This window comes from Lepidochelys kempii, chromosome 5, assembly GCF_965140285.1.
Source record: "Lepidochelys kempii isolate rLepKem1 chromosome 5, rLepKem1.hap1, whole genome shotgun sequence".
NCBI lineage: Eukaryota > Metazoa > Chordata > Testudines > Cheloniidae > Lepidochelys > Lepidochelys kempii.
In genome coordinates this window covers 121,339,453-121,366,727 of record NC_136384.1, presented here as the reverse complement: position 1 = coordinate 121,366,727, position 27,275 = coordinate 121,339,453, and the positions used below count along the sequence as shown (strand labels likewise).

At 52.3% G+C, this 27,275-nt stretch overlaps 1 protein-coding gene across 19 annotated transcripts in view; it reads left to right on the top strand.

The window, feature by feature from the left end:
• Window positions 1-27,275, top strand: part of SUSD1 (sushi domain containing 1) — a 113,119-nt gene that overhangs the window by 48,497 nt on the left and 37,347 nt on the right. For 18 of the 19 annotated variants that reach the window (XR_012159126.2, XR_012159127.2, XR_012159128.2 and 15 more), the window contains 3 exons: window positions 130-319; window positions 23,362-23,456; window positions 25,833-26,019. Coding sequence is in view for 16 of the 19 variants with exons in the window: in XM_073345628.2 (XP_073201729.2) it covers window positions 130-319; window positions 23,362-23,456; window positions 25,833-26,019 (472 nt within the window). In the remaining 3 variants the exon portion in view is untranslated. The remainder of the gene's footprint in view (window positions 1-129; window positions 320-23,361; window positions 23,457-25,832; window positions 26,020-27,275) is intronic. The other variant, XM_073345635.2, reaches the window with a different exon arrangement.

The following is a 27,275-nucleotide window of genomic DNA, read 5'->3' as shown; positions in this document are numbered from 1 at the left end:
AGCACATACTTCTGTCCCATTAAAGCAGAGATAAGTAGGCTGCCGTGACTTTAGTGAACCAGCATTCTAAATTTTGGAATTCCACTGCTAATTTAATCATCTCATTTTTTAAAAAAAATCCCACAACAGTTTCGTATATTGGGACGAAGATGGTACCAGAAGGAATTCTCTCGTGAAATGATATTTAACTTCACAACAGGTGAAGAGACTCCAGAGGTGTGTTTAGAGCTGAACTCCGGTGCTAACTACATGGTGAACATTACTACAGCATCCTCTAAGGGGACCTCAGCCCTAATTACTATAGCAATTAAGACAGAAGGTAGGTATGATGCTTTGGAACCTTTATAACTCATAGAAGTAAGTCAGTGTGTGAGTCTCATTTCATTTTTTGGACCCTAGGTGGATCAGAAAACATTTTCTCTTGCTTTCTCATACATTGTACCTCTCAAACTCTTGAGGCCCAAATGTGAGGTGCAAATGTTGGACAAAGACTAAAATTAAAATGAAATGTGAATGGTCCAGGAAGCTTAAAATTAAATGAGATTAAATCCATGAACAAAAATCACACTCTTTACAACCTTGTGCTTCTGATGTAAATAATTACTATTGAACATACATGGCACTTATAAAACACTGTGTAATCAGGGGCATCAAAACACTTGGAAAATAATGAAGAGATCTCCTTACTCCTTGCTCTGTGTTTTAATCACAGGATCATTCCTTTTCACCAAGAGACTGAAACAGGAAAGTTTAGCCTGTTGCATTAACACACCTAACTCTTGGAGAAATATTTGTGTGGTGGGGGGAGGGACAGTGCAAACTCAGAAGGCTTTAGTATTTGTAAGCTTCCAAGACTTTCTGCAGATGTGGGGCTTGTCTATATGATGCAATAACCCACACCAGAGGAGAGTAAATTCTAGCACACACAATGTGCTGCACGCTAACTGGCCCATGTGGACCCTGCTGGTGTGCACTAAGAGTTCCCTACAGACTACATCAGTGCACGCTCGGGAACTTTTTAGTGTGCACAAATACACAGGCCAGTTAGTGCAGAATATGCTAGTGCATACGAGAATTTATACCTCTCTGGTGTCGTCTAATGCACAACATAGACAAGCCCATAAAGAAACATACCTTGTGCCCCCACTTGATCTTTAGAAAAGAGAAAATAAGGTGGAAAGATTGAAACCTGCCAACTGGCCATGCCTACACAGCAAAAGGCCATGCAATAAAAACTTCATGGCTGGCCTGGGTCAGCTGACTTAGGGTTGTGAGGATGGAGGGTCCCAAAGCTTAGGGTCCATCCCAAGCCCGAATATCCACACAGCAATTTTTAGACCCACTGCCTGAGCTCATGAGCTTGAGTCAGCTGACCTGGGCCAGCTGCGGCCGTGCCATGGGTCTTTTATCCCTGTGCAGATGTACCAAAATTTTCTGGCCATGACCTTATAGCTCAGAGCTTGGAACTTGTTTGCCATGTCGGCTTCCATCATATGACTATACCAATCAGAGTGCAAAAAAAGAAGTCAGGGTAAAATGTTGAACATTTTTTGTTATTTTAAGCTGAATTTCACATCTTACTCTCTCCTCATGAGCAGTCCTTTTGAAGCTGCTCTGGAGAGAGCTGAAGCCTTTTAAAAAATAGCTGTTTGAACATCATGTTTTGTCTTGCTGCTGGAGACCGATGTCCGTGAGGACAGACTTGAGTGTTAGTGTTTAAATTGGTGAAAAAGGCCTTAATTTCATTAATGAAATAAAATAATCCCCAAAGGAAAGGTGTACAAGGCATCTGTCTTGAAAGGGAAGTGGGGGAATCATGGAATCTAGAAATGTAGGGCTGGAAGAGACCATGAGGTGATCAAATCCAGCCCACTGCACTGAGGCAGGACCAAGTAAACCTAGACCATCCCCTAATGGGTGTTTGTCCAACTTGTTCCTAAAAACCTCCAATGATGGGGATTCCACAGCCTCCCTCAGTAACCTATCCAGTGTTTAACTACCCTTATAGTTAGGTTAGACATTAGGAAAAACTTTTTAAGTCTCCCTTGCTGAAGAATAAGCCCATTACTTCTTCCCCTACATTCAGTAGTCATAGAGAACAATTGATCACAGTTCTTTTTATAACAGCCCTTAACATATTGGAAGACTGTTATCAGGCTCCCCCCCCCCCCCCGGTCTTGTTTTTGGAGAGATACTTTTAATGCAGTTACTGGCCTCCCCTGAATTTCTGTGCTCACAATAATGAATGTTTCCAGTCACATATAGGATCTCCTGATCAGGCCTTCACTCCCAACAGGCTGCTAAGCAAAGCTGTAGCCCTATCTCACCCTGAGGAAATGGGAATTCCCATAGGCTGACCCCTATCAGCATGGGGACGGTGGATTGGTGCCAAGTCTATGAGATGGGGTCACACCCACCAGATCCCAGCCTTGCTTCTCCAACTGATTAAAAACCTTTTTAGCGGCATGGGAGGGAAGTACTTCATCCTGCAGTCGGGATCAACCACCACAGATACTACTAACTTTGTGCTTAACTGGTCTTCCTATCCAGTAGACCCCAGCCCAGTCAATAGGTCCAAGAGGTGCAAACTTTTGGGATGCAACAAGCCAAGCAACCCATGTGTGATGGCCCTGAACTTTATCCTCACTGTTGGCCAGATGAGCCTGATGACAGGAATAAATGCCTGAATTTAGACCAGTTGCCTTTCACCAGATCAGTCCAGCTGCAGTGTCTAATCAGATAGCAATGTGCACAATGTTTACATCAAAATGCACTGTAATGCCTGTGAGCAAGGAACATAAGATGATCATCTTTCATGCCTAGATCAGTTGAGCCATGTCTTGTTCCATGGTAGTGGAATTGAAAACCATAGGTTTTTCCAACTGCATATTTGTATCCACAATATTATGGTGCCGGAACCATATAGCCAGATATAAGGGTGCAGATGACACCGAAATACCTGTGAACCATATTGTTGGGGAAGAACAAGAGAGATGAAGGCAGACACAAGAGCATTTAAAACAAAACTCAGTAAGGAGGGGACACAAGCTTGCATTGGAGCACGGATTTCCTTTCAAGCTTAACATGGATCTGAAAGTAAGCAAGCTGCCATCTTCTCAAGGCCTGAAACTTGCTATCCAGGAGTCTAGTAAGAGTAGAAGACTTAGCTCACCAATATGGAAATATTTAATCCTGAAGTGCACAGTAAAGCCAGGTGCTGGTATTGAGTGACTCGAGTTGTGTCCACATGGAGAGGCAAGAGACCCTTCACTTGAGGGGAACTGTGGGTGGTAATCTTTGAAAGTAGTAGTTGGACAGGATGTGTTACTGGACACCTTATGCCAGGGGATCCCAGAATGCACTGACATGTTTTTGAAAAACAGAGGTGCAAATGGAAACCATTAGGCAGGGGCTGAGGTCTTTCAGGGGCAACAAGCAAGTGGGAAGTTGGCCCAGCAGACAGTTATCTAACTCTGCAGGATGCAAAGGAATCCATGCAGCCAAGAAGGTCCTTGGTGGCAGAGTTTGTTACCCTGTTACCTTGTAAAAGGTAGCCATGATACTGGCTAGTGCGTGAAAAGCAGAGGGTGATGTTCATTCCTGAGTGCTGGGTGTACATACCCTTAATTGGCTTTTTGACCATGAAACCTTTATCATGCTGTAGGGGGAACTGTTCCATGGTTGATGGTATGGATGATAGTCTAGCCCTCTAAAAGACCGTCCTTTTAGTCTCCTGGGTATTTCCTCCACTCCAGTCTCAAGGGGAAAAATAATTAAATGGACACTGGAATGGGAAAAATATTCCAGAAAAATAATACATTGAATGAAGCCCTGTGCAATCCAGAGCACAAGCCATCCCTTGAGTGTTCCAGACACTGATGAAATATGTGCTGAAATCTAGGCCTCCAGAAGCGTCCATGTACAACTGGACATCTGGGAAGAGTTAGCCCTGAAATGCCAAGGTGAAAGTCCTGTTGTACAGATACAAAAATGAGTTCCCAAAAGTCAAGGCTGCCCCAGTATAAATGTGGTGGTGTGGATGCATGAACTCAGCTATGGGGACGCATCCCCCAGCAGAAAGCCTAATCATAAGCCATTATCCTGCCCACAAATCTGAAAGTTTCAAAGGCTACATGTGAAACTTGAGTATGGCCATATCCTAATACCATATAGGCTCAAAGGAGAAGCCAAGCATCTCAGATCCCTTGGGATACAGTGGGAGCAGGCAGAAAACTGCTTTGCTGTCACTTTTAGGTGAGCAGCAGAACCATCTCATAACATTCAGGATCCGTTAGATAATAGTTTTATAGCGCCTTCCATCTGAGGAGCTCAAAGTGCTTTGCAGACATTAACCTACTAATACAATGCCTGCAAGGTGAGCAGCATTATTTTCAATTTTAGAGGGGGAAACTGTGGCACTGAGCAAATAAATGACTCAAGTCAATGGCAAAGCTGGGAATAGAGAATCCATGTCTACTCAGTCCTTTGTCCTTTCTCTCTTGATTATCTGTTTGAGTCTGAGAGGTACTGTATAACCTGACCTTCCCCCTGGGGCTTTTAGGGTTATGGTTTCTAGTAGGGAGGTTGGTTTGGAAAAGGAGAGAACTGACAAAATGAACAGTGACTAATTCCTACTGGATTTTAGCTTTTTAGCACCATGGTTTGGAGGTATGTGGCCTGCAAGTAACTCCTACAACTTTTGTAAGACCTGAAATCACCTAGAAAGCCCACATATGTATACTTGTCTTCTGGTTGTGTTAAATCTGTTAGCATTTCCAAGAGAACTAGAAGAGTTAATTATTTGGAATAATTAGTCAGAATAGGACCCTTTCCCCTTGAAATTATCAGATACAGCAGGGGTGGCCAACCTGAGCCTGAGAAGGAGCCAGAATTTACCAATGTACATTGCCAAAGAGCCACAGTAATATGACAGCAGTCCTCCACATCAGCTCCCCACACCCACTGCCTCCCAGCCACCAGCAGCCCCGCCAATCAGCGCCTCCCCCACCCTCCCCGCACCTCCTGATCAGCTGTTTTGTGGCATGCAGGAGGCTCTGGGGGGCGGGAAAGGGGAAGGGTATAGTCGGTGCCTATACAAGGAGCCGCATATAAACTTCTGAAGAGCCACATGTGGCTCCGGAGCCACAGGTTGGCCACCCCTGAGATATAGCATCCCACGAGTAATACTGAACTCAGAAAAGACGCCCTTTTTTCCTGAGAGCACGTTCTCTTGTGCTCTCACCTGCCCTTGCTGGACTCGGGAGTGTACTGACAGCTGTGGCAAGTACCAGTGCCTTTCTGAAAGACTCAGCAAACCTGCTTCCCCTCAGGTTTGGGCTCTGATTTAGGCAGGACTGGTATAGGGAGACCAACTGGCATAATTTCAATTTGTGGCTGAGAGCTCGTTGGTTTCCATGCCCTGCACTGATTATCTGCCTGCTTGTGGAAGTGCTCTTTGCTGCTCAACCATATGCAGTCCTGTAGTGAGATGAGCATTGCTGATAATATCCTTATATTTAATGAGGGATGAGCTGTTCTCTGGCAGCCGTTCATCAGTCATGGGGTGGAGCGGGAGTGGTGTTCTAAAGCCAGATAACCAATTTGTGATGCTTTGGCCTCATTAAACATTTAGCTTGTCTGCTGCTCTATTTCTAGGGAGGTTACACTCAGCCATCTTTAGCAGCCGGGTGGAGGGAAGAGCCTCATGTGTTTTCCCTCCTGCACATTTTCTCAGGTCTGGGACAGGTGGTTATGCAATGGCTTCTCTCTATCAGCAGTTGGGGACACTGTGGAATTAGATTGTTCTTTGTCCCATTCAGCTAACCTGTGTGCTGAAAGATGTAACAGAAGCTTCTGAGGGTGTAGCAGAAATGGCCAAAAATACCTTGTGTGGTACTTGAACATCAATAAATTTGTGTACGCCCACACATTGTTGCCATATTTTTAAGCTGCCTGGCATAAGTAATCAAAAGGGAGGTACAGTATGACCTCAGAGTTATGAACACCAGAGTTATGAACTGACCAGTCAACCACACATCTCATTTGGAACTGCAAGTTTGCAATCAGGCAGCAGCAGAAGGGGGAAAAAAAGCAAATACAGTACAGTACTGTGTTAAGCGTAGACTACCAAAAATATAAAGGGAATGTTTTAAATTTTTTTTGACAAGGTAAGAAAACTGGTTCTGTGCTTGTTTCATTTATATTAAAATGGTTAAAAGCAGCTATTTTCTTCTTCAGAGTGTGACAAAGTTCCTCCTCTACCTTGGTGGGTCTTGCACTTATTGGCGGATTTGCTTGCCTTGGAGATTCACGGCAGCTGTCAGCTTGGCCGTTTTTCTGAATTCACAGTCCAGGTTGACTCCTCCTGCGTCTGACCAGGAGTTGGGAGGATTTGGAGGGAACCCGGGCCTGCCCTCTACTCCGGGTTCCAGCCTAGCGCCCTGTGGAATGCAGCGGTCTAGAGTGCCTCTTGGAACAGCTGTGTGACAGCTACAACTCCCTGGGCTACTTCCCCCTGGCCTCCTCCCAACACCTTCTTTATCCTCACCATAGGACCTTCCTCCTGGTGTCTGATAATGCTTGTACACCTCAGTCCTCCAACAGTCCACGTTCTCACTCTCGGCTCCTAGAGCCTCTTGCTCCCAGCTCCTCACACGTGCACCTCAAACTGAAGTGAGCTCCTTTTTAAACCCCGGTGCCCTGATTAGCCTGCCTTAATTGATTCTAGCAGCTTCTTGATTGGCTGCAGGTGTTCTAATCAGCCTGTCTGTCTTAATTGTTTCCAGAAAGTTCCTGATTGTTCTGGAACCTTCCCTGTTGGGAAACGGGACCTCCCTCGCTTGCTCCTCAGCTATCTGCTTTCTATTCTTTCCTAAAGCTCCCTGGCCTGGATGTTTCTTACTTTTTCACCCTGCCTTAGTGTCCTCGCCCCCCCTCCCCCCGACCGGGCCAGACGCTTTTTTGTTTTGTTTTGTTTTTTTGCCTTTTTTCTTTGCTGCCGTTGAGTGCTGGTCGGCTGCCAACTTGCCGCCAGCACCCCCCCCACACACCTGCGCTCAGGCGCAGTTATTTGCCTTAGCTGAAATCCCCAGAGGAGGGAGGGAAGATTGCCGACCTGCTACCTGGAGGGGGGAGTGGAGCCCCCGGACCCAGCCGTTTTGCTGTCAGCCTGGAATTTCTTCTTCTTATCTCTGCAACATTCTCGGCCTGCCAGAAGCCTTGGTACACAGCCAACAAGCTGGAGAGCAGAGAAACCACCCAGGGAAGCTACAAATCATCGTGGAGGGGGCCGTAAGACTGAGTAATTTTTTTGAATTATACTCTAGTGGGGGGGAGTTTGACTGTGGTTTAATTGCGTTTGTGGTGGCACAGGGGATGTGGCACGGAGATGCCCCCCGATCCATCGGTGCCCCCCCCCAACATTATTACAACTGTCACGGCCCCCCGCCATCCATCCCTGCTGGCAACCTGCCATCTGCCTTCGAATCCAGCTGTTTGCTTTGAACTTTGCCTTTCGGACCGGACATAACAGCCGACCAAACGAGACTCTTTGGACAAACGTGCGTGGGTCCACACCCCCCCACTCCGGATTGTTTATTCCACAGTTTGCCCCTATTACCGGACCCCGATTTTTGTTTTTCCCCCTCTTCCAGTCCAATCCATTTGGTACCCCCCCTCCCCGCCTGCAGCCCGGCAGGGAGGAGCGGTTAATCTATTTCCCCCTCCCCCCCCTCCTTTTGGTATCTCCCCGTCTCTCCCCGCTCACAAGGGCGGGGAATGAGACCCGATAGCGGTCAACAACATCAGTTGTCCCTCCCTCACCTACCCCCCTGCCCAGCCCCCAAGCCCTCCCCCACCCCCCCACTGTCAAAACACCTGCCACCGCCCCCGCTGGGGCACCAGCAGCAGGAGGCACCGGGGCGATTACTGCCGCTGCTACGTCCACCGCCCCCCCCAGACTCTAGGAACCCCCCTCCAGTTGGCCGGAAAGGCCAGGGTGGGAAGAAAGGAAAGGGCCCCGCTAAAACCACTAGGCCCTCCATGGCAGGGGCTGCCCCCACCGCTGTGGCCTCATCATCGACCATGGCGTCCCTCCCTGCTGTTCCCTCCACCAGCTCTGCGAACGTCCCACCCCCGGTCCCCAGGACGTATGCCCAGGCAATGGCAGGCTCCCCCCGCCTGCCGCCTCATCATCTCGCCCACCCACCGCCTCCGCTATCACCACCAGCGGCCAGGGCCCCTTTCCCCACCTTGACCAGGAGGCACGGTGTCCGTTGCCTCCTGGTGCCCGCCTCGCCCCACATGGAGACGTACGTGCAGGTGCTGGCGAAGGTGGTAGGACCCACGGCTATTGTGGCGGCCTCCAAAATGTATGGGAAGGTCGTTTTTTTCTTAGGTTCGGAGGCTGCCGCCCAGGAGGCGGTGGAGAAGGGCCTGGCGGTGGCGGGGGTTTTGTCCCCCTAGAGCCGCTAGAAGACCTGGGCGTTCGCCTCGTCCTCACCTCCGTCCCTCCCTTTCTACCTAATGCCGCCCTGTTACCCGCTCTCTCCACGCTGGGGAAACTTGTCTCTGTCATCAGCCCTCTCCCCTTGGGCTGCAAGGACCCCACCCTCCGTCACGTCCTCTCGTTCCGCCGGCAGGTGCAGCTTCTACCACCGCCGGCGGCGCGTGACGGAGAGGCGCTCGAGGGGTCCTTCCTAGTCCCTTACCAAGGAGCCCGCTATCGGGTCTACTACTCCACGGGAGAGGCCCGGTGCTACCTCTGCCACTCAGTGGGGCATGTCCACAGAGACTGCCCTTTGGCCCAGGGGGGAGGGGCACCCGAGACCCGGCAGGACATCGGCCCCGTCGTTGCCGACGCCCCTGGACGCCCGGCACCTGAAACCAACTCTCCTCCTACTCGACCCGCCGCTGCTCCCATCTGGGCCCAAGACACACCTTCCCTACAACGCCCAGGCGAGCAAGGGAGTCCCACCCTTGCTACTACCAACTCGGCAGAGCCTATGGAGGAGGGTGCGGTAAAGATATTACCGGGTATAGGAGAAGGCCCGCCCCAAGGAGAACCCCCCACCCCTCATGCTGCCTCACCGTCACCCCCCCGAACCCCTGAACCATCGCCTTCGCCCCCCGACACGACCCCTGCTAACCAACCCCCAGACGACGCTATGGAGGGCTGGACCCTAGTCCAGGGGAAGCGAGGCAAGTGAAAGGCTCGAGCTCTGCTGCACCCATCCGATGCGGAAGCCCCCCGGAAGACCAGGAAGGGAAGCACTGATATCGAGCCTTCCGCTACGGCCATGAGTGAGATCCATCCGCTGGTGTCGGGAGGGGAAGACAGACTGGCATTGGAGGGCAAAATCCCCCCTCCACGAGAGCCCCTCCCCTCCGAGACCCCTGAGGAAGCTCCTTCTGCCTGGATACCACCCGACCCATTAGGAGTTGCAATTTTTCCCCCGTCATCCCCTTCCACCCCAAGGCGTCAAATGGATTTAATAACCCCAGCCTGTCAGATGCCCTGTCGATGGTCCGCACCCTGCCTACCCACCTTAGCGGACCATGAGGCTGCATTAAGAGCCCCACCAGGGAACACCCTGGAAATCGTAACCCCACCCCCCCATGAACTGCGGCATGCACTACGGAAGTTCCTAGAACACACCCGTGGCGCCCGCAATAGGGTACAGCTGGCTCTTCAGCTATGGGGGGACTTTGATCAAATTCTTCAGGCCACAAGGGCCCTTATAAAGGAGGGCAGGGGGCAAGGAAAGCATGGTGCTGCGGCCTACGAGCGGGCCTGCAGCTTCCGAAAAGATCTACTCATCCACGGGATGGGTCACGGGTTGCTGCGCAACCCACCAGGGGCCACGAACACCCCCACCAATAAGAAACCCCCACCCCACCAGCCCTCCGCATGACGCCTCTTATTATTGCAACCTTGAACACCAGGGGCTGTAGAATGGTTCTCCGCAGGTCCCAGGTGCTCTCTTACCTTCGGGAAGGGGGGGGTACTCTGTAGCTTTCCTGCAGGAGACCCATACGGACCCGACCGTCGAGGACAGGTGGCGGCTGAAGTGGGGGGACGGAGTATACTTTAGCCACTTCACGACTTGGCAAGCTGGAGTGGTGACCCTGTTCTCCCCCACCCTATGGCCCGAGGTGCTAGGGGTCACTGAGGCTGTGCCGGGCCACCTGCTGCACCTTCGAGTCCGTATGGAGGGGCTCGTGGTCAACCTTGTTAACATTTATGCCCCGCAAACGAGCCCAAAGTGGCCACAATTCTATCAGCGGGTGTCCGACTTCCTCAGCACCCTAGATTCGCACGAGTGCCTGGTCCTGGGAGGAGACTTTAACACCACCCTCGAGGAACGGGACCGCTCAGGGGCCGAGCCAAGCCCAGCCACCGCGAACGTTCTCCGAGGAATAGTCAAACATCACTCCCTAGTGGATGTCTGACGTGACCATCACCCAGATGACACTTCCACGTTCACCTTTGTCCGGGTGGAGGCCCATCGGTCACACCACTCTTGGTTGGACCGTATTTACTTATCCCGTTTCCATCTTTCACAGGCCCACTCCTCCACCATTTGGCCGGCCCCATTCTCCGACCATCATTTAGCCACCATAACGGTCTCCCTCCATGCAGAGAGACCGGGGCCGGCCTATTGGCACTTTAACAACAGCCTGTTGGAGGACGAGAGCTTCGTGACGTCCTTCCGGGAGTTTTGGCTGGCCTGGCGAGAGCAGTGGCGTGCCTTTCCCTCGGTGCGGCGATGGTGGGATCTCGGGAGGGTGCGCGCCAAGCTCTTCTGCCGTGACTACACCCGGAGCACCAGCCGACGGAGAAATGCGGCGATAGAGCAGTTGGAACGGGAGGTCTTAGAGATGGAGAGGCGCCTGGCCGCCGATCCCGAGGACCCGTCCCTCTGCGGAGTGTGCCGGGAGAAGCGGGAGGAGCTCCGGGCCCTCGAGGACCACCGGGCCCGAGGTGCCTTTGTTCGGTCCTGCATCCGCCTTCTTCGGGAGATGGACCGCGGCTCCCGCTTCTTCTATGCCCTGGAGAAAACGAGGGGGAGCCAAGAAACACGTCACCTGCCTTCTTGCGGAAGACGGAACCCCCCTCACGGATCCGGAGGAGATGTGTGGGAGGGCCCGTGACTTCTACACACAAGCCTTTTCTTCCCGGATCCGACCGATCCTGGAGCTTGTGGGGTGCTCTGGGAGGAACTCCCCACAGTCAGCATGGGCGACCGAGACCAGCTGGAGCTCCCTCTCACCCTGGCCGAGTTCTCGGAAGCCCTCCGTCGCATGCCCACCAATAATCTCCGGGCATGGACGGGCTGACCGTGGAGTTTTACCGCGCGTTCTGGGACATCCTCAGCCCAGACCTAGTCACTGTCTGGGCTGGGTCCTTGGAGAGCGGGGTCCTCCCTCTGTCGTGCAGGCGAGCAGTGCTCGCCTTGTTGCCGAAGAAGAGGGACCTCCGTGATTTACGAAACTGGCGTCCCGTCTCACTCCTTAGCACGGATTACAAAATCATAGCGAAAGCAATCTCGCTGCGGCTAGGGTCTGTGATGGCGGACGTGATCCGCCCAGACCTATACTGTCCCGGGTTGCAGCATTTTTGACAACCTATTTCTAGCCCGAGACTTTTTGGAACTTGGGCGGAGAGATGGTCTGTCGTTTGCCCTCCTGTCTCTTGATCAGGAGAAGGCATTCGATAGAGTAGACCATGGGTACCTCCTGAGCACTCTGCAGGCGTTTGGATTCGGACCTCAGTTTGCGAGTTTTCTCCGGGTGCTGTACGCCTCCGCGGAGTGTTTGGTTAGGCTCAACTGGACCCTGACCGAACCGGTCAGCTTTGGGCGAGAAGTGCGGCAGGGGTGCCCCCTCTTGGGCCAGCTGTACGCTCTGGCGATCGAGCCTTTCCTCTGTCTCCTCTGCAGGAGGTTGACAGGGTTGGTGCTGCGGGAGCCGGAGCTGCAGCTGGTCCTGTCGGCGTACGCCGATGACGTACTCCTCGTGGTCCAGGACCCGGGCGACTTGGCGCGAGTGGAGGCATGCAAGGCCATCTATTTGGCAGCCTCCTCTGCCCGAGTCAACTGGGTCAAGAGCTTTGGCTTGGCGGTGGGGGACTGGCGGCAGGTAAGCTCCCTCCCACCCGCACTTCAGACCATCCGGTGGAGTGCGGGTCCACTGCTCTATCTCGGCGTTTACCTTTCCGCCACGCACCCTTCCCCGCCGGAGAACTGGCTAAATTTAGAGGGCGGGGTGATAGAGCGGATCCGGAAATGGACGAGGCTACTCCGATGTTTCTCCCTCCGAGGGAAGACACTGGTGCTTAACCAACTAGTCCTGTCCATGCTCTGGTACCGGCTCAACACCCTGGCCCCGGCCCCGGGTTTCCTGACCCACCTCTGGAGATTGATTCTAGTGTTCTTTTGGTCAGGAATGCACTGGGCCCCTGTTGGAGTTCTTCATTTACCCCTGAAGGAAGGAGGGCAGGGCCTGAAGTGTCTGTACACTCAGGTCCGCGTTTTCCGCCTCCAGGCCCTCAGAGGCTCCTTTATAGTGCAGGTCCTTCCTGCACCGCTTCCAAGGGCTCCGATACGACCGACAGCTCTTTTATCTTTGTCTGAGAGGTTTTCCGCGAGACCTCTCTGGGCTGCCGGTCTTCTACCAGGACCTCCTCCGGACCTGGAAACTGTTTCTAATGACCAGGTCCGTGGCGGCCACCGTGGGAGCAGATCTCCTCACGGAGCCCCTGCTACACAATCCCCAACTCCGTGTGCAGGTGGCGGAGTCCCGCTCGGTGCGCCAGAGGTTGGTCCTGGCGGAAGTCACGAGGGTCGGAGACCTCCTGGACTACGATCGGAGAGACTGGCTGGATCCCCTGACGCTCACTCAGCGCATGGGGCTCTCCAGCCCTCGTACCCCCCGGCGCGTACGTCAGGAGGTGAAGGCCGCCTTGACCCCCGCCGCTCGGGCTTATGTTAGCCGAGCCTTGTGCGAGGGCGCACCCCGCCCATCCCTTACCCCAGGCCCGCCGGACCTTTCCATCGGGCCCCTACCCTGCCGATCCCAACACACCCCTCATCCTTTCACTGCAAGCCGGCTGCATGAACTGCAACCGGTCGGTTTTCAAGTTGCATCACGGCAATATTTATATACACTCACACTCCATACCCTTCATGCCTGCACCCTGGTGTCCCGCCCCGATACGAAGTGGCGAGATCTCTTACCACCTTTGGAGGGTGAGCAACCTCGGTGGGCCAGCCTGTACTCCACCTTGGTCCCGAGGCCCGTCGGGGACATCAGTTGGCGGCTCCTTCACGGGGCTGTGAGCACGGGCGTGTTTTTGACGCGTTTTACCTCCCTTCCGGAGACTTGCCCTTTTTGCAACGTGAGGGAAACCCTGGCGCACGTCTATTTAGAGTGTGCCAGATTGCAGCCTCTTTTTCGGCTCCTCACAAATATTCTTTTGCGCTTTTGGCTTCATTTTTCCCCCCACCTCTTTATCTATTCACTCCCCATCCGTGGCCCCACCAAGTCGCGGGATCTCCTGGTTAGCCTCCTCCTAGCCTTGGCTAAAACAGCCATTTATAAGACCAGAGAGCGGAGGTTGGCTCATGAGGCGTCCTGCGATTGTGAGGCCGTTTTCCGACTCTCAGTACATTCACGTATCCGGGCGGAGTTCCTCTGGGCAGCGTCCACCGACTCCCTTGACACCTTCGAGGAGCGGTGGGCGCTGTCCGGGGTTCTCTGCTCGGTGACCCCGTCCGGTTCCCTCCGTCTGACCCTCTGAATGAGGGAAAGAGCGAGAGCCGCCGGCCACAGCCGTTAGTTGCTGTGCATACCATTATTACTGTCTTCTAGGAGGGGTCCTATATTACATGGGTGTACCCCCCTCCCTCCCAACCACCCACCCCGCAGCCGTGCCCATCTTGTTGGGCACTCTCAGGAGAGGGAGGGTCAGTGACCCTGGGCGCGGCACTAGGTAACTCGAGAGGGTGGAAGACCACGAGTGTCGAGGAACCCCCCCCGCTCTAGGCCACCAGGTAACTCAGGAGGGTGGAAGACCACGAGTGTCGAGGAAGCCCCCCCGCTCTGGGCCTGGGCTAACCTGAACACCTCTCCCTCCTGAAAGCTGTTGTGTTATACCTTTTGATTGCGTTGTTTTGTTGCTCAGTTTTTTTTTTTATCCCTTTGTATTCTTTGTAACTGTTACAAATAAATTTCCTTTCTGTTTCAAAAAAAAAAAAAAAAAAAAAAAAAAACCTTCCCTGTTGGGAAACGGGACCTCCCTCGCTTGCTCCTCAGCTATCTGCTTTCTATTCTTTCCTAAAGCTCCCTGGCCTGGATGTTTCTTACTTTTTCACCCTGCCTTAGTGTCCTCGCCCCCCCTCCCCCCGACCGGGCCAGACGCTTTTTTGTTTTGTTTTGTTTTTTTGCCTTTTTTCTTTGCTGCCGTTGAGTGCTGGTCGGCTGCCAACTTGCCGCCAGCACCCCCCCCACACACCTGCTCTCAGGCGCAGTTATTTGCCTTAGCTGAAATCCCCAGAGGAGGGAGGGAAGATTGCCGACCTGCTACCTGGAGGGGGGAGTGGAGCCCCCGGACCCAGCCGTTTTGCTGTCAGCCTGGAATTTCTTCTTCTTATCTCTGCAACATTCTCGGCCTGCCAGAAGCCTTGGTACACAGCCAACAAGCTGGAGAGCAGAGAAACCACCCAGGGAAGCTACAAATCATCGTGGAGGGGGCCGTAAGACTGAGTAATTTTTTTGAATTATACTCTAGTGGGGGGGAGTTTGACTGTGGTTTAATTGCGTTTGTGGTGGCACAGGGGATGTGGCACGGAGATGCCCCCCGATCCATCGGTGCCCCCCCCCAACATTATTACAACTGTCACGGCCCCCCGCCATCCATCCCTGCTGGCAACCTGCCATCTGCCTTCGAATCCAGCTGTTTGCTTTGAACTTTGCCTTTCGGACCGGACATAACAGCCGACCAAACGAGACTCTTTGGACAAACGTGTGTGGGTCCACACCCCCCCACTCCGGATTGTTTATTCCACAGTTTGCCCCTATTACCGGACCCCGATTTTTGTTTTTCCCCCTCTTCCAGTCCAATCCATTTGGTACCCCCCCTCCCCGCCTGCAGCCCGGCAGGGAGGAGCGGTTAATCTATTTCCCCCTCCCCCCCCCTCCTTTTGGTATCTCCCCGTCTCTCCCCGCTCACAAGGGCGGGGAATGAGACCCGATAGCGGTCAACAACATCAGTTGTCCCTCCCTCACCTACCCCCCTGCCCAGCCCCCAAGCCCTCCCCCACCCCCCCACTGTCAAAACACCTGCCACCGCCCCCGCTGGGGCACCGGCAGCAGGAGGCACCGGGGCGATTACTGCCGCTGCTACGTCCACCGCCCCCCCCAGACTCTAGGAACCCCCCTCCAGTTGGCCGGAAAGGCCAGGGTGGGAAGAAAGGAAAGGGCCCCGCTAAAACCACTAGGCCCTCCATGGCAGGGGCTGCCCCCACCGCTGTGGCCTCATCATCGACCATGGCGTCCCTCCCTGCTGTTCCCTCCACCAGCTCTGCGAACGTCCCACCCCCGGCCCCCAGGACGTATGCCCAGGCAATGGCAGGCTCCCCCCGCCTGCCGCCTCATCATCTCGCCCACCCACTGCCTCCGCTATCACCACCAGCGGCCAGGGCCCCTTTCCCCACCTTGACCAGGAGGCACGGTGTCCGTTGCCTCCTGGTGCCCGCCTCGCCCCACATGGAGACGTACGTGCAGGTGCTGGCGAAGGTGGTAGGACCCACGGCTATTGTGGCGGCCTCCAAAATGTATGGGAAGGTCGTTTTTTTCTTAGGTTCGGAGGCTGCCGCCCAGGAGGCGGTGGAGAAGGGCCTGGCGGTGGCGGGGGTTTTGTCCCCCTAGAGCCGCTAGAAGACCTGGGCGTTCGCCTCGTCCTCACCTCCGTCCCTCCCTTTCTACCCAATGCCGCCCTGTTACCCGCTCTCTCCACGCTGGGGAAACTTGTCTCTGTCATCAGCCCTCTCCCGTTGGGCTGCAAGGACCCCACCCTCCGTCACGTCCTCTCGTTCCGCTGGCAGGTGCAGCTTCTACCACCGCCGGCGGCGCGTGACGGAGAGGCGCTCGAGGGGTCCTTCCTAGTCCCTTACCAAGGAGCCCGCTATCGGGTCTACTACTCCACGGGAGAGGCCCGGTGCTACCTCTGCCACTCAGTGGGGCATGTCCACAGAGACTGCCCTTTGGCCCAGGGGGGAGGGGCACCCGAGACCCGGCAGGACATCGGCCCCGTCGTTGCCGACGCCCCTGGACGCCCGGCACCTGAAACCAACTCTCCTCCTACTCGACCCGCCGCTGCTCCCATCTGGGCCCAAGACACACCTTCCCTACAACGCCCAGGCGAGCAAGGGAGTCCCACCCTTGCTACTACCAACTCGGCAGAGCCTATGGAGGAGGGTGCGGTAAAGATATTACCGGGTATAGGAGAAGGCCCGCCCCAAGGAGAACCCCCCACCCCTCATGCTGCCTCACCGTCACCCCCCCGAACCCCTGAACCATCGCCTTCGCCCCCCGACACGACCCCTGCTAACCAACCCCCAGACGACGCTATGGAGGGCTGGACCCTAGTCCAGGGGAAGCGAGGCAAGTGAAAGGCTCGAGCTCTGCTGCACCCATCCGATGCGGAAGCCCCCCGGAAGACCAGGAAGGGAAGCACTGATATCGAGCCTTCCGCTACGGCCATGAGTGAGATCCATCCGCTGGTGTCGGGAGGGGAAGACAGACTGGCATTGGAGGGCAAAATCCCCCCTCCACGAGAGCCCCTCCCCTCCGAGACCCCTGAGGAAGCTCCTTCTGCCTGGATACCACCCGACCCATTAGGAGTTGCAATTTTTCCCCCGTCATCCCCTTCCACCCCAAGGCGTCAAATGGATTTAATAACCCCAGCCTGTCAGATGCCCTGTCGATGGTCCGCACCCTGCCTACCCACCTTAGCGGACCATGAGGCTGCATTAAGAGCCCCACCAGGGAACACCCTGGAAATCGTAACCCCACCCCCCCATGAACTGCGGCATGCACTACGGAAGTTCCTAGAACACACCCGTGGCGCCCGCAATAGGGTACAGCTGGCTCTTCAGCTATGGGGGGACTTTGATCAAATTCTTCAGGCCACAAGGGCCCTTATAAAGGAGGGCAGGGGGCAAGGAAAGCGTGGTGCTGCGGCCTACGAGCGGGCCTGCAGCTTCCGAAAAGATCTACTCATCCACGGGATGGGTCACGGGTTGCTGCGCAACCCACCAGGGGCCACGAACACCCCCACCAATAAGAAACCCCCACCCCCCCAGCCCTCCGCATGACGCCTCTTATTATTGCAACCTTGAACACCAGGGGCTGTAGAATGGTTCTCCGCAGGTCCCAGGTGCTCTCTTACCTTCGGGAATGGGGGGGTACTCTGTAGCTTTCCTGCAGGAGACCCATACGGACCCGACCGTCGAGGACAGGTGGCGGCTGAAGTGGGGGGACGGAGTATACTTTAGCCACTTCACGACTTGGCAAGCTGGAGTGGTGACCCTGTTCTCCCCCACCCTATGGCCCGAGGTGCTAGGGGTCACTGAGGCTGTGCCGGGCCACCTGCTGCACCTTCGAGTCCGTATGGAGGGGCTCGTGGTCAACCTTGTTAACATTTATGCCCCGCAAACGAGCCCAAAGTGGCCACAATTCTATCAGCGGGTGTCCGACTTCCTCAGCACCCTAGATTCGCACGAGTGCCTGGTCCTGGGAGGAGACTTTAACACCACCCTCGAGGAACGGGACCGCTCAGGGGCCGAGCCAAGCCCAGCCACCGCGAACGTTCTCCGAGGAATAGTCAAACATCACTCCCTAGTGGATGTCTGACGTGACCATCACCCAGATGACACTTCCACGTTCACCTTTGTCCGGGTGGAGGCCCATCGGTCACACCACTCTTGGTTGGACCGTATTTACTTATCCCGTTTCCATCTTTCACAGGCCCACTCCTCCACCATTTGGCCGGCCCCATTCTCCGACCATCATTTAGCCACCATAACGGTCTCCCTCCATGCAGAGAGACCGGGGCCGGCCTATTGGCACTTTAACAACAGCCTGTTGGAGGACGAGAGCTTCGTGACGTCCTTCCGGGAGTTTTGGCTGGCCTGGCGAGAGCAGTGGCGTGCCTTTCCCTCGGTGCGGCGATGGTGGGATCTCGGGAGGGTGCGCGCCAAGCTCTTCTGCCGTGACTACACCCGGAGCACCAGCCGACGGAGAAATGCGGCGATAGAGCAGTTGGAACGGGAGGTCTTAGAGATGGAGAGGCGCCTGGCCGCCGATCCCGAGGACCCGTCCCTCTGCGGAGCGTGCCGGGAGAAGCGGGAGGAGCTCCGGGCCCTCGAGGACCACCGGGCCCGAGGTGCCTTTGTTCGGTCCTGCATCCGCCTTCTTCGGGAGATGGACCGCGGCTCCCGCTTCTTCTATGCCCTGGAGAAAACGAGGGGGAGCCAAGAAACACGTCACCTGCCTTCTTGCGGAAGACGGAACCCCCCTCACGGATCCGGAGGAGATGTGTGGGAGGGCCCGTGACTTCTACACACAAGCCTTTTCTTCCCGGATCCGACCGATCCTGGAGCTTGTGGGGTGCTCTGGGAGGAACTCCCCACAGTCAGCATGGGCGACCGAGACCAGCTAGAGCTCCCTCTCACCCTGGCCGAGTTCTCGGAAGCCCTCCGTCGCATGCCCACCAATAATCTCCGGGCATGGACGGGCTGACCGTGGAGTTTTACCGCGCGTTCTGGGACATCCTCAGCCCAGACCTAGTCACTGTCTGGGCTGGGTCCTTGGAGAGCGGGGTCCTCCCTCTGTCGTGCAGGCGAGCAGTGCTCGCCTTGTTGCCGAAGAAGAGGGACCTCCGTGATTTACGAAACTGGCGTCCCGTCTCACTCCTTAGCACGGATTACAAAATCATAGCGAAAGCAATCTCGCTGCGGCTAGGGTCTGTGATGGCGGACGTGATCCGCCCAGACCTATACTGTCCCGGGTTGCAGCATTTTTGACAACCTATTTCTAGCCCGAGACTTTTTGGAACTTGGGCGGAGAGATGGTCTGTCGTTTGCCCTCCTGTCTCTTGATCAGGAGAAGGCGTTCGATAGAGTAGACCATGGGTACCTCCTGAGCACTCTGCAGGCGTTTGGATTCGGACCTCAGTTTGCGAGTTTTCTCCGGGTGCTGTACGCCTCCGCGGAGTGTTTGGTTAGGCTCAACTGGACCCTGACCGAACCGGTCAGCTTTGGGCGAGAAGTGCGGCAGGGGTGCCCCCTCTTGGGCCAGCTGTACGCTCTGGCGATCGAGCCTTTCCTCTGTCTCCTCTGCAGGAGGTTGACAGGGTTGGTGCTGCGGGAGCCGGAGCTGCAGCTGGTCCTGTCGGCGTACGCCGATGACGTACTCCTCGTGGTCCAGGACCCGGGCGACTTGGCGCGAGTGGAGGCATGCAAGGCCATCTATTTGGCAGCCTCCTCTGCCCGAGTCAACTGGGTCAAGAGCTTTGGCTTGGCGGTGGGGGACTGGCGGCAGGTAAGCTCCCTCCCACCCGCACTTCAGACCATCCGGTGGAGTGCGGGTCCACTGCTCTATCTCGGCGTTTACCTTTCCGCCACGCACCCTTCCCCGCCGGAGAACTGGCAAAATTTAGAGGGCGGGGTGATAGAGCGGATCCGGAAATGGACGAGGCTACTCCGATGTTTCTCCCTCCGAGGGAAGGCACTGGTGCTTAACCAACTAGTCCTGTCCATGCTCTGGTACCGGCTCAACACCCTGGCCCCGGCCCCGGGTTTCCTGACCCACCTCTGGAGATTGATTCTAGTGTTCTTTTGGTCAGGAATGCACTGGGCCCCTGTTGGAGTTCTTCATTTACCCCTGAAGGAAGGAGGGCAGGGCCTGAAGTGTCTGTACACTCAGGTCCGCGTTTTCCGCCTCCAGGCCCTCAGAGGCTCCTTTATAGTGCAGGTCCTTCCTGCACCGCTTCCAAGGGCTCCGATACGACCGACAGCTCTTTTATCTTTGTCTGAGAGGTTTTCCGCGAGACCTCTCTGGGCTGCCGGTCTTCTACCAGGACCTCCTCCGGACCTGGAAACTGTTTCTAATGACCAGGTCCGTGGCGGCCACCGTGGGAGCAGATCTCCTCACGGAGCCCCTGCTACACAATCCCCAACTCCGTGTGCAGGTGGCGGAGTCCCGCTCGGTGCGCCAGAGGTTGGTCCTGGCGGAAGTCACGAGGGTCGGAGACCTCCTGGACTACGATCGGAGAGACTGGCTGGATCCCCTGACGCTCACTCAGCGCATGGGGCTCTCCAGCCCTCGTACCCCCCGGCGCGTACGTCAGGAGGTGAAGGCTGCCTTGACCCCCGCTGCTCGGGCTTATGTCAACCGAGCCTTGCGCGAGGGCGCACCCCGCCCATCCTCTACCCCAGGCCCGCTGGACCTTTCCATTGGGCCCCTACCCTGCCGATCCCAACAAACCCCTCACCCTTTCACTGCAAGCCGGCTGCATGAACTGCAGACGGTCAGTTTTCAAATCGCACCACGGAATTATTTATACACACTCACGCTTCACACCCTTCACGCCCACACCCTGGTGTCCCACCCTGATACAAAGTGGCGGGACCTCCTGCCACCCTTGGAGGGTGAGCAACCTCGGTGGGCCAGCCTGTATTCCACCTTGGTCCTGAGGCCCATCGGGGACATCAGTTGGCGGCTCCTTCACGGAGCTGTGAGCACGGGCGTGTTTCTGACACGGTTTACCCCCATCCTGGATACTTACCCTTTTTGTAATATGAGGGAAACCCTGGCGCACATATATCTAGAGTGTGCCAGATTGCAGCCCCTTTTCCGGCTCCTCACAAATATTCTATTGCGCTTTTGGCTTCATTTCTCCCCTCACCTTTTTATCTATACACTCCCCATCCGTGGCCCCACAAAATCACGAGACCTCCTGGTTAACCTCCTCCTAGCCTTGGCTAAAATAGGCATCTATAAAACCAGAGAGGGGAGGTTGGCCCATGAAGCGTCCTGCGATTGTAGGGCCTTTTTCCGATCCTTAGTACATTCACGTATCCGGGCGGAGTTCCTCTGGTTTGCGTCCACAGACTCCCTTGACGCCTTCGAGGAGCGGTGGGCGCTGTCCGGGGTTTTCTGCTCGGTGACCCCGTCCGGTTCCCTCTGTCTGACCCTTTGATTGAGGGGAAGAGCGAGAGACGCCAGCCCCAGCCGTTGCCGCTGTGGATACCATCATTACTGTCATCTAGGAGGGGTCCTATAATACATGGGTGTCTACCCCCCCCACCCGTAAACCGCCCACCCCGCAGCCGTGCCCATCTTGCCGGGCACTCTCAGAAGAGGGATAATTGGTGACACTGGGCGCGGCACTAGGTAACTCGAGGGGGTGGAAGACCACGAGTGTCGAGGAAGCCCCTCCGCTCTAGGCCACCAGGTAACTCAGGAGGGTGGAAGACCACAAGTGTCGAGGAAGCCCCCCCGCTCTGGGCCCAGGCTAGCCTGAACACTTCTTCCTCCTGAAAGCTGCTGTGTTATACCTTCTGTTCGCGTTGTTTTGTTGCATAGTTTGTTTTGTTTCTTTGGTAATTCTTTGTAAGTGTTACAAATAAAATTCTTTTCTGTTTCAAAAAAAAAAAAAACCACCTTCCCTGTTACCTTACCCAGGGAACAGGGACCTACTTAACCTGGGGCTAATATATCAGCCTTCTATCACTCTCCTGTAGCCATCCGGCCGGACCCTGTCACAATAGTAAAATTTCAAAGCTGTATTAAGTCAATGTTCAGTTGTAAACTTTTGAAAGAACCCCCATAACGTTTTGTTCAGAGTTACAAACCACCTCCATTCCCGAGGTGTTCGTAACTCTGAGGTTCTACTGCGACTGGCGTTGTTCCCTTCACGCACATCTTTATGCTTAAGAATTGCAATGGTGCACCATTTTTTTTCATTGTGGATGTGCTGCAATGGCTAAGCATAACTGTATACACTAAGGATACTGTATCGGAATTTCTTTGCCCTTGTTTGTCCAAATGGTACCCTCAGAAATCTAAGTGTTTTTGAGTGTGATTGTGAAGTAATGAATATTTTAAAATACCTTCCTGATAAGCTGATACTCCATGTGCTAAGTGTTTTTGAGATACTGTTTTTGAGGAATGTAACCTATATGAATACTACTGTTCTTTCAGTGGAAAGGTAGGTCTTAGTTCCTAAACAAAGCTTGTGTATGTTGTTTTTGGCTCATCAAAGCCTGAAACATTTGATGTTTAATATTTTGTTTATTCACGGAAAGGAAGAGGCTTTTTTGGAATATAAGTAGTTTGAGGAATCTCTGCCCCCAACTCCACATTTTATGAAAATGTAAAGCCAGATTTTCAAAATTGCTTATCACCCATCAGCTCTCACTTAGGCACTTGCACAAGTGGCCAGGTTTTTAAGATGTGGGAATACTGGGCATAGTTGGGTACTGAGCACTTTTGAAAATATGACCCCACTTGTGAGTGATGAGCAGTCTTGAAAATCTGGCTCATAATGTTTGTCATCTGCATTAGTGGTGCAAAGAGTTGAGATGAGCTGAAAGCAAAATACCCATTGCACTCCAGTACCTACCGCATTGCTCCTCTGGGAAGGTATCTCCAGCAACCAATGCACTTGTACCACAGCAACAGCCAATTGGCACTTTCAGCTCTGCAGTAACACACATAGAATTTACCACTGTCAATAGCGATTCCTTTTGGAAGTGCCACAAAAGCCCTGGTGTAATTTGACAAGAAGCCAGGTGCCCATCCTTCCCTACTACTGGTTTGATGAGAACTGCTCCTATTGTCTGTGTCTTTTTGGCCTGTACGTAGCAGGGAGCAGGTTTTAAAACAGAAATATTTGATGAGTGGAAAACGCTGTTTCCCCAAAGCTGTTGCTTACCGCTATTATTTTGATTGTAAAAGGAGAGAGCCAAGTCGCCCTTCTAAAAGTGCATCCTCTCCTGGACCTTAGGCATCTGAAGTTTACCTTAATTTGTGGGGAGGCTTTAAAATTCCCTTTAGTACTATGTTTGGTTTTTTTATAACTGTAATTTCATTTAAAAATTTTATACCTGATTTACAATATTTGGGCACTCAAAAAGGAATGAGGTTCCACCCCCTCCTAATAACACTGGATCCTCTAAAGTAAAAACAGACTCAGACCTTATCATTTAAAGCCAGTCATGATCAATAATGTTACAGGAAGATTTTTTTAAAATGTTTTTAGTTATGAGGCTTTCCCCTGTCTCACTCTCTCTGCAGTAAAGGAAGCCTTCAGTAATATGCGGATACTTAACGACACCTGCTTGACATGGAGGCGAAGCATAAGGAGCGCTGATAGGAAAGAAATCTATTCAGTAAGTGATACATATTTTGTGTATCCTCCACTGTGGAACCTCCACTGAAGCTGTCTGTGGTGGGCCCGGGACTGGCTGCTTTTATCTAAAGTTTCCCGCAGTTAGAAATTATCCAGAGTTTATTGCATCCCTCTAGCTGAGGGACGGCCTGTGAGAATTAAACAGAGCATGCAGTCTGTTTTTTTCTTACTCAAATAACTGAGAATTGATAGGTGTGAAATTGTTTCTTTGGAGTTATTAACATTACGACTATTTGAGACCAGAGCAGTGGAAAATACGCATGACTACAAGCATACGTACAAGCCCAGCTGTCTATAACTTGGTTCTGTGAGGGACTGGGCATTCTCATTTCATGTGGATGTAGCATACTTGGACTTTCAGAGAGCCTTTGGCAAGGTCCCTCACCAATGGCTCTTAAGCAAACTAAGCACGCAAAGGAAAAGGGGAAGATCCTCTCATGGATCAGTAACTGGTTAAAAGACAGGAAACAAAGGGTAGGAATAAATGGCCAATTTTCAGGGGAGAGAGAGGTAAATAGTGGTGTCCCCCCAGGGTTCTGTACTGGGACCAGTGCTGTTCAACATATTCATAAATGATCTGGAAGGAGAGAGAAGTGGCAAATTTTGCAGACGATACAAAATTACTCAATATAGTTCAGTCCAAAGCAGACTGCGAAGAATTACAAAGGGATCTCGCAAAACTGGGTGACTGGGCAATAAAATTGCAGATGAAATTCAATGTTGATAAATGCCAAGTTGTGCCAATTAGAAAACATAATCCCAACTACGCATCCAAAAAAAGAGGGTTCAAATTGGCTATTACCACTCAGGAAAGAGATCTTGCAATCGTGGATAGTTCTTTGAAAAAATCCTCTCAATGTGCACCAGCAGTCAAAAAAGCTAACCATTTTAGGAACCATTAGGAAAGGGATAGATAATAAAACAGAAAATGTCATAATGCTTCTATTTAAATCCAGGTACGCCCATACCTTGAATACTGCATGCAGTTCTGATCACCCCATCTAAAAAAGGATATATTAGAACTGCAAAAAGCACAGAGAAGAGCAACAAAAATGATTAGAAAAGAAAAGGAGTACTTGTGGCACCTTAGAGACTAACCAATTTATTTGAGCATAAGCTTTCGTGAGCTACAGCTCACTTTATCGGATGCATAAAGTGGAATGTGTGTATATATAAAATCTGCTCACTGTACTTTCCACTTTATGCATCCGATGAAGTGAGCTGTAGCTCACGAAAGCTTATGCTCAGATAAATTGGTTGGTCTCTAAGGTGCCACAAGGACTCCTTTTCTTTTTGCGAATACAGACTAACACGGCTGCTACTCTGAAAAATGATTAAGGGTATGGAACAGCTTCCGTATGAGGAGGGATTAAAAAGACTGGGGGACTTTTCCACTTAGGATATCATAGCGATCTATAAAATCTTGACTGGTATGGAGAAAGTGAATAAGGAAGTGTTATTTACTCCTTCTCATAACACAAGAATCAGGGGTCGTCCAATGAAACTAACAGGCAACAGGTTTAAAACAAACAAAAGGAAATACTTCTTCTCGCAATGCACAGTCACCCTGTGGAACTTGTTGCCAGGGGATGTTGTGAAGGCACAGAGTTCAAAAGAAAATTAGATTAGTTCTTCAAGGGTAGGTCAATCATTGGCTATTAGCCAAGGTGGTCAGCGGTGCAACCACATGATCTGAGTGTCCCTAGCCTCTGACTGTCAGAAGCTGGGAGGGGATGATGGGATGGATCACGCAATGATTGCCCTGTTCTGTTCATTCCCTCTGAAGCACCTGGCAGTGGCCACTGTCAGAAGACAGGGTAGTGGGATAGATGGACCATTGGTCTGACCCAGTACGGCTGTTCTTATGTTGACTTCAGTAGGATTTGATAGTAATGAACACCTTTCAGGATCAAGTGATAACTGCACAGCATGCACGTGGGTTCGCTTTTGTAAATGTACTGTTTCTGCAATGAAGATACATGAGTAGGCTGCTGGTTTCTGTTAGCTGGCAAACAACCGGTTTGGGGCTGGGCTTCCTTTACCAAAAAAAAAAAAAAAAAAAGAGGACGAGGGGGGAGAGAAACGAAGTGCAAGAACTAGCTTTGTTATAGCGTTGTTAAAGTTTAGCCACAAGCATGATGTGTCTTCATAAAACCTGGAAATGTTTTGATTATAGTAACGCTCAACAAATTTAATACAGTATGTTTGTATGCACATGTAGATTTTCAACAAGGATATGGTCAATTACTACTTCATAAAGTTTATGATGAATGGTTTAGTTAGAGAATCCCACAAATTGAACCCAGACGAAGTGTCAAAGCCTTCCATTTTCAGCACTGTGATTGTTTCATTACAGTTTCACATACAAGGTCGACGTTGGTATCAGAAGGAATTCTTTCATGAAAGGGCCTTTAACCTCACCATTTACGGACAGACTCCAGAGGTGTGTCTTGATTTGCACCCAGGCACCAATTACACTGTGAATATTTCCACGGGAGCTTTGGATCTTTCTGTGTTAGTTTCCATGACAACTCCAATTATTGGTACGTCCTGCTGTTTTGTTTTTTTTTAACAAGATGACCACTTGAGTGTGAGTGCTTCGCCTAAATGGCAATATTGACAACTGATTTGAACTTAGTGTCTCAGTGTAGATTGTTGAAAAACTCCTGCCTTGTGCTCAAAAACGGTAATCTAATTGTTACAGATTTCATGCTGTTTCTTGTTGAGTCAGCAAATCCCAAAGCATCGGGACAATGGCTGTCATGTGTTTTTAAATGTCAGTTCAGCATCACAGGGTAACTGGAGAGGAAGGATGGGCCAGTGATTGGGACTCTAGCCTGGAACTCTGGAGACCTAGTTCAATCCCCTGCTCTGCCATAGACTTCCTGTATGACCTTGGGCAAGTCACTTAGTCTCTGTGTGCCTCACTTCCCTATCTGTACAATGGGGATAATGGCACTGCCCTGCCTCACAGGGGTTGAAAGATTGTGAGGTACTCATACTATGGTAACAGGTGCTCTATGAGTACCACAGACAGTTAGTGCTACCAATGGTGACATTAAAAGGTATTCCAGAAAAATGGCATGGTTGGTAGAGGAGGAGAAAGAGCATGTTATGCTTTTATTTTAATTGTCATTTGCTTCCAGAATTTTTGTTCCATAAAGAAAACTGCTCTAATAAAAATCTTCAGCCTTTGAGCTCATTTTGATTCCAGTTAAACTGGTTTAAATTAGGACATTTTTGTACTGTTCCTATGCTGAAAAGCTTCTGGGTTAGATTTAAAAATACCAACAACACGGTGAAACACTAGCTTTGGTGTTGGCAGCAGACAGATGAAACCTAGCAAGCTCTTTGAATTTTGTAACTATGTTCAGCCACTAGGTGCAGCTGTTTATCTGCTGGATGCCCAATGAAGAACTAGGGAGTTGTTTATGTGGTATTTTCCAAATCATTAATACTTCAGTACTTTATTAATAGTAAATCTTAGCTTTTAAGATGTCATAGAAGGGGGGAAAAAATCTCTTCCTTGAGTGTGAAAGTTATTGTGTAAGGCACACAGTGTTCTGGATCACTTTAGCGAAGTACAGCAATTATTGGACGATTTTTTGCTTGGAAATTGCCTAGCTGTCATTCAGAAGTAGTGAATTGTTGTATCTGTTCATGTGTCTTTTTAAAACAAAGCATATCCTGGAATTTGATTGCTTGAGATGCTTTTGAATACCCACAGTTATAACCTGTAGGCATTCCACTTTACATTGTCACCCTGTAAGAGTTCACAAGCTATGCAAGAGTGGAGCAG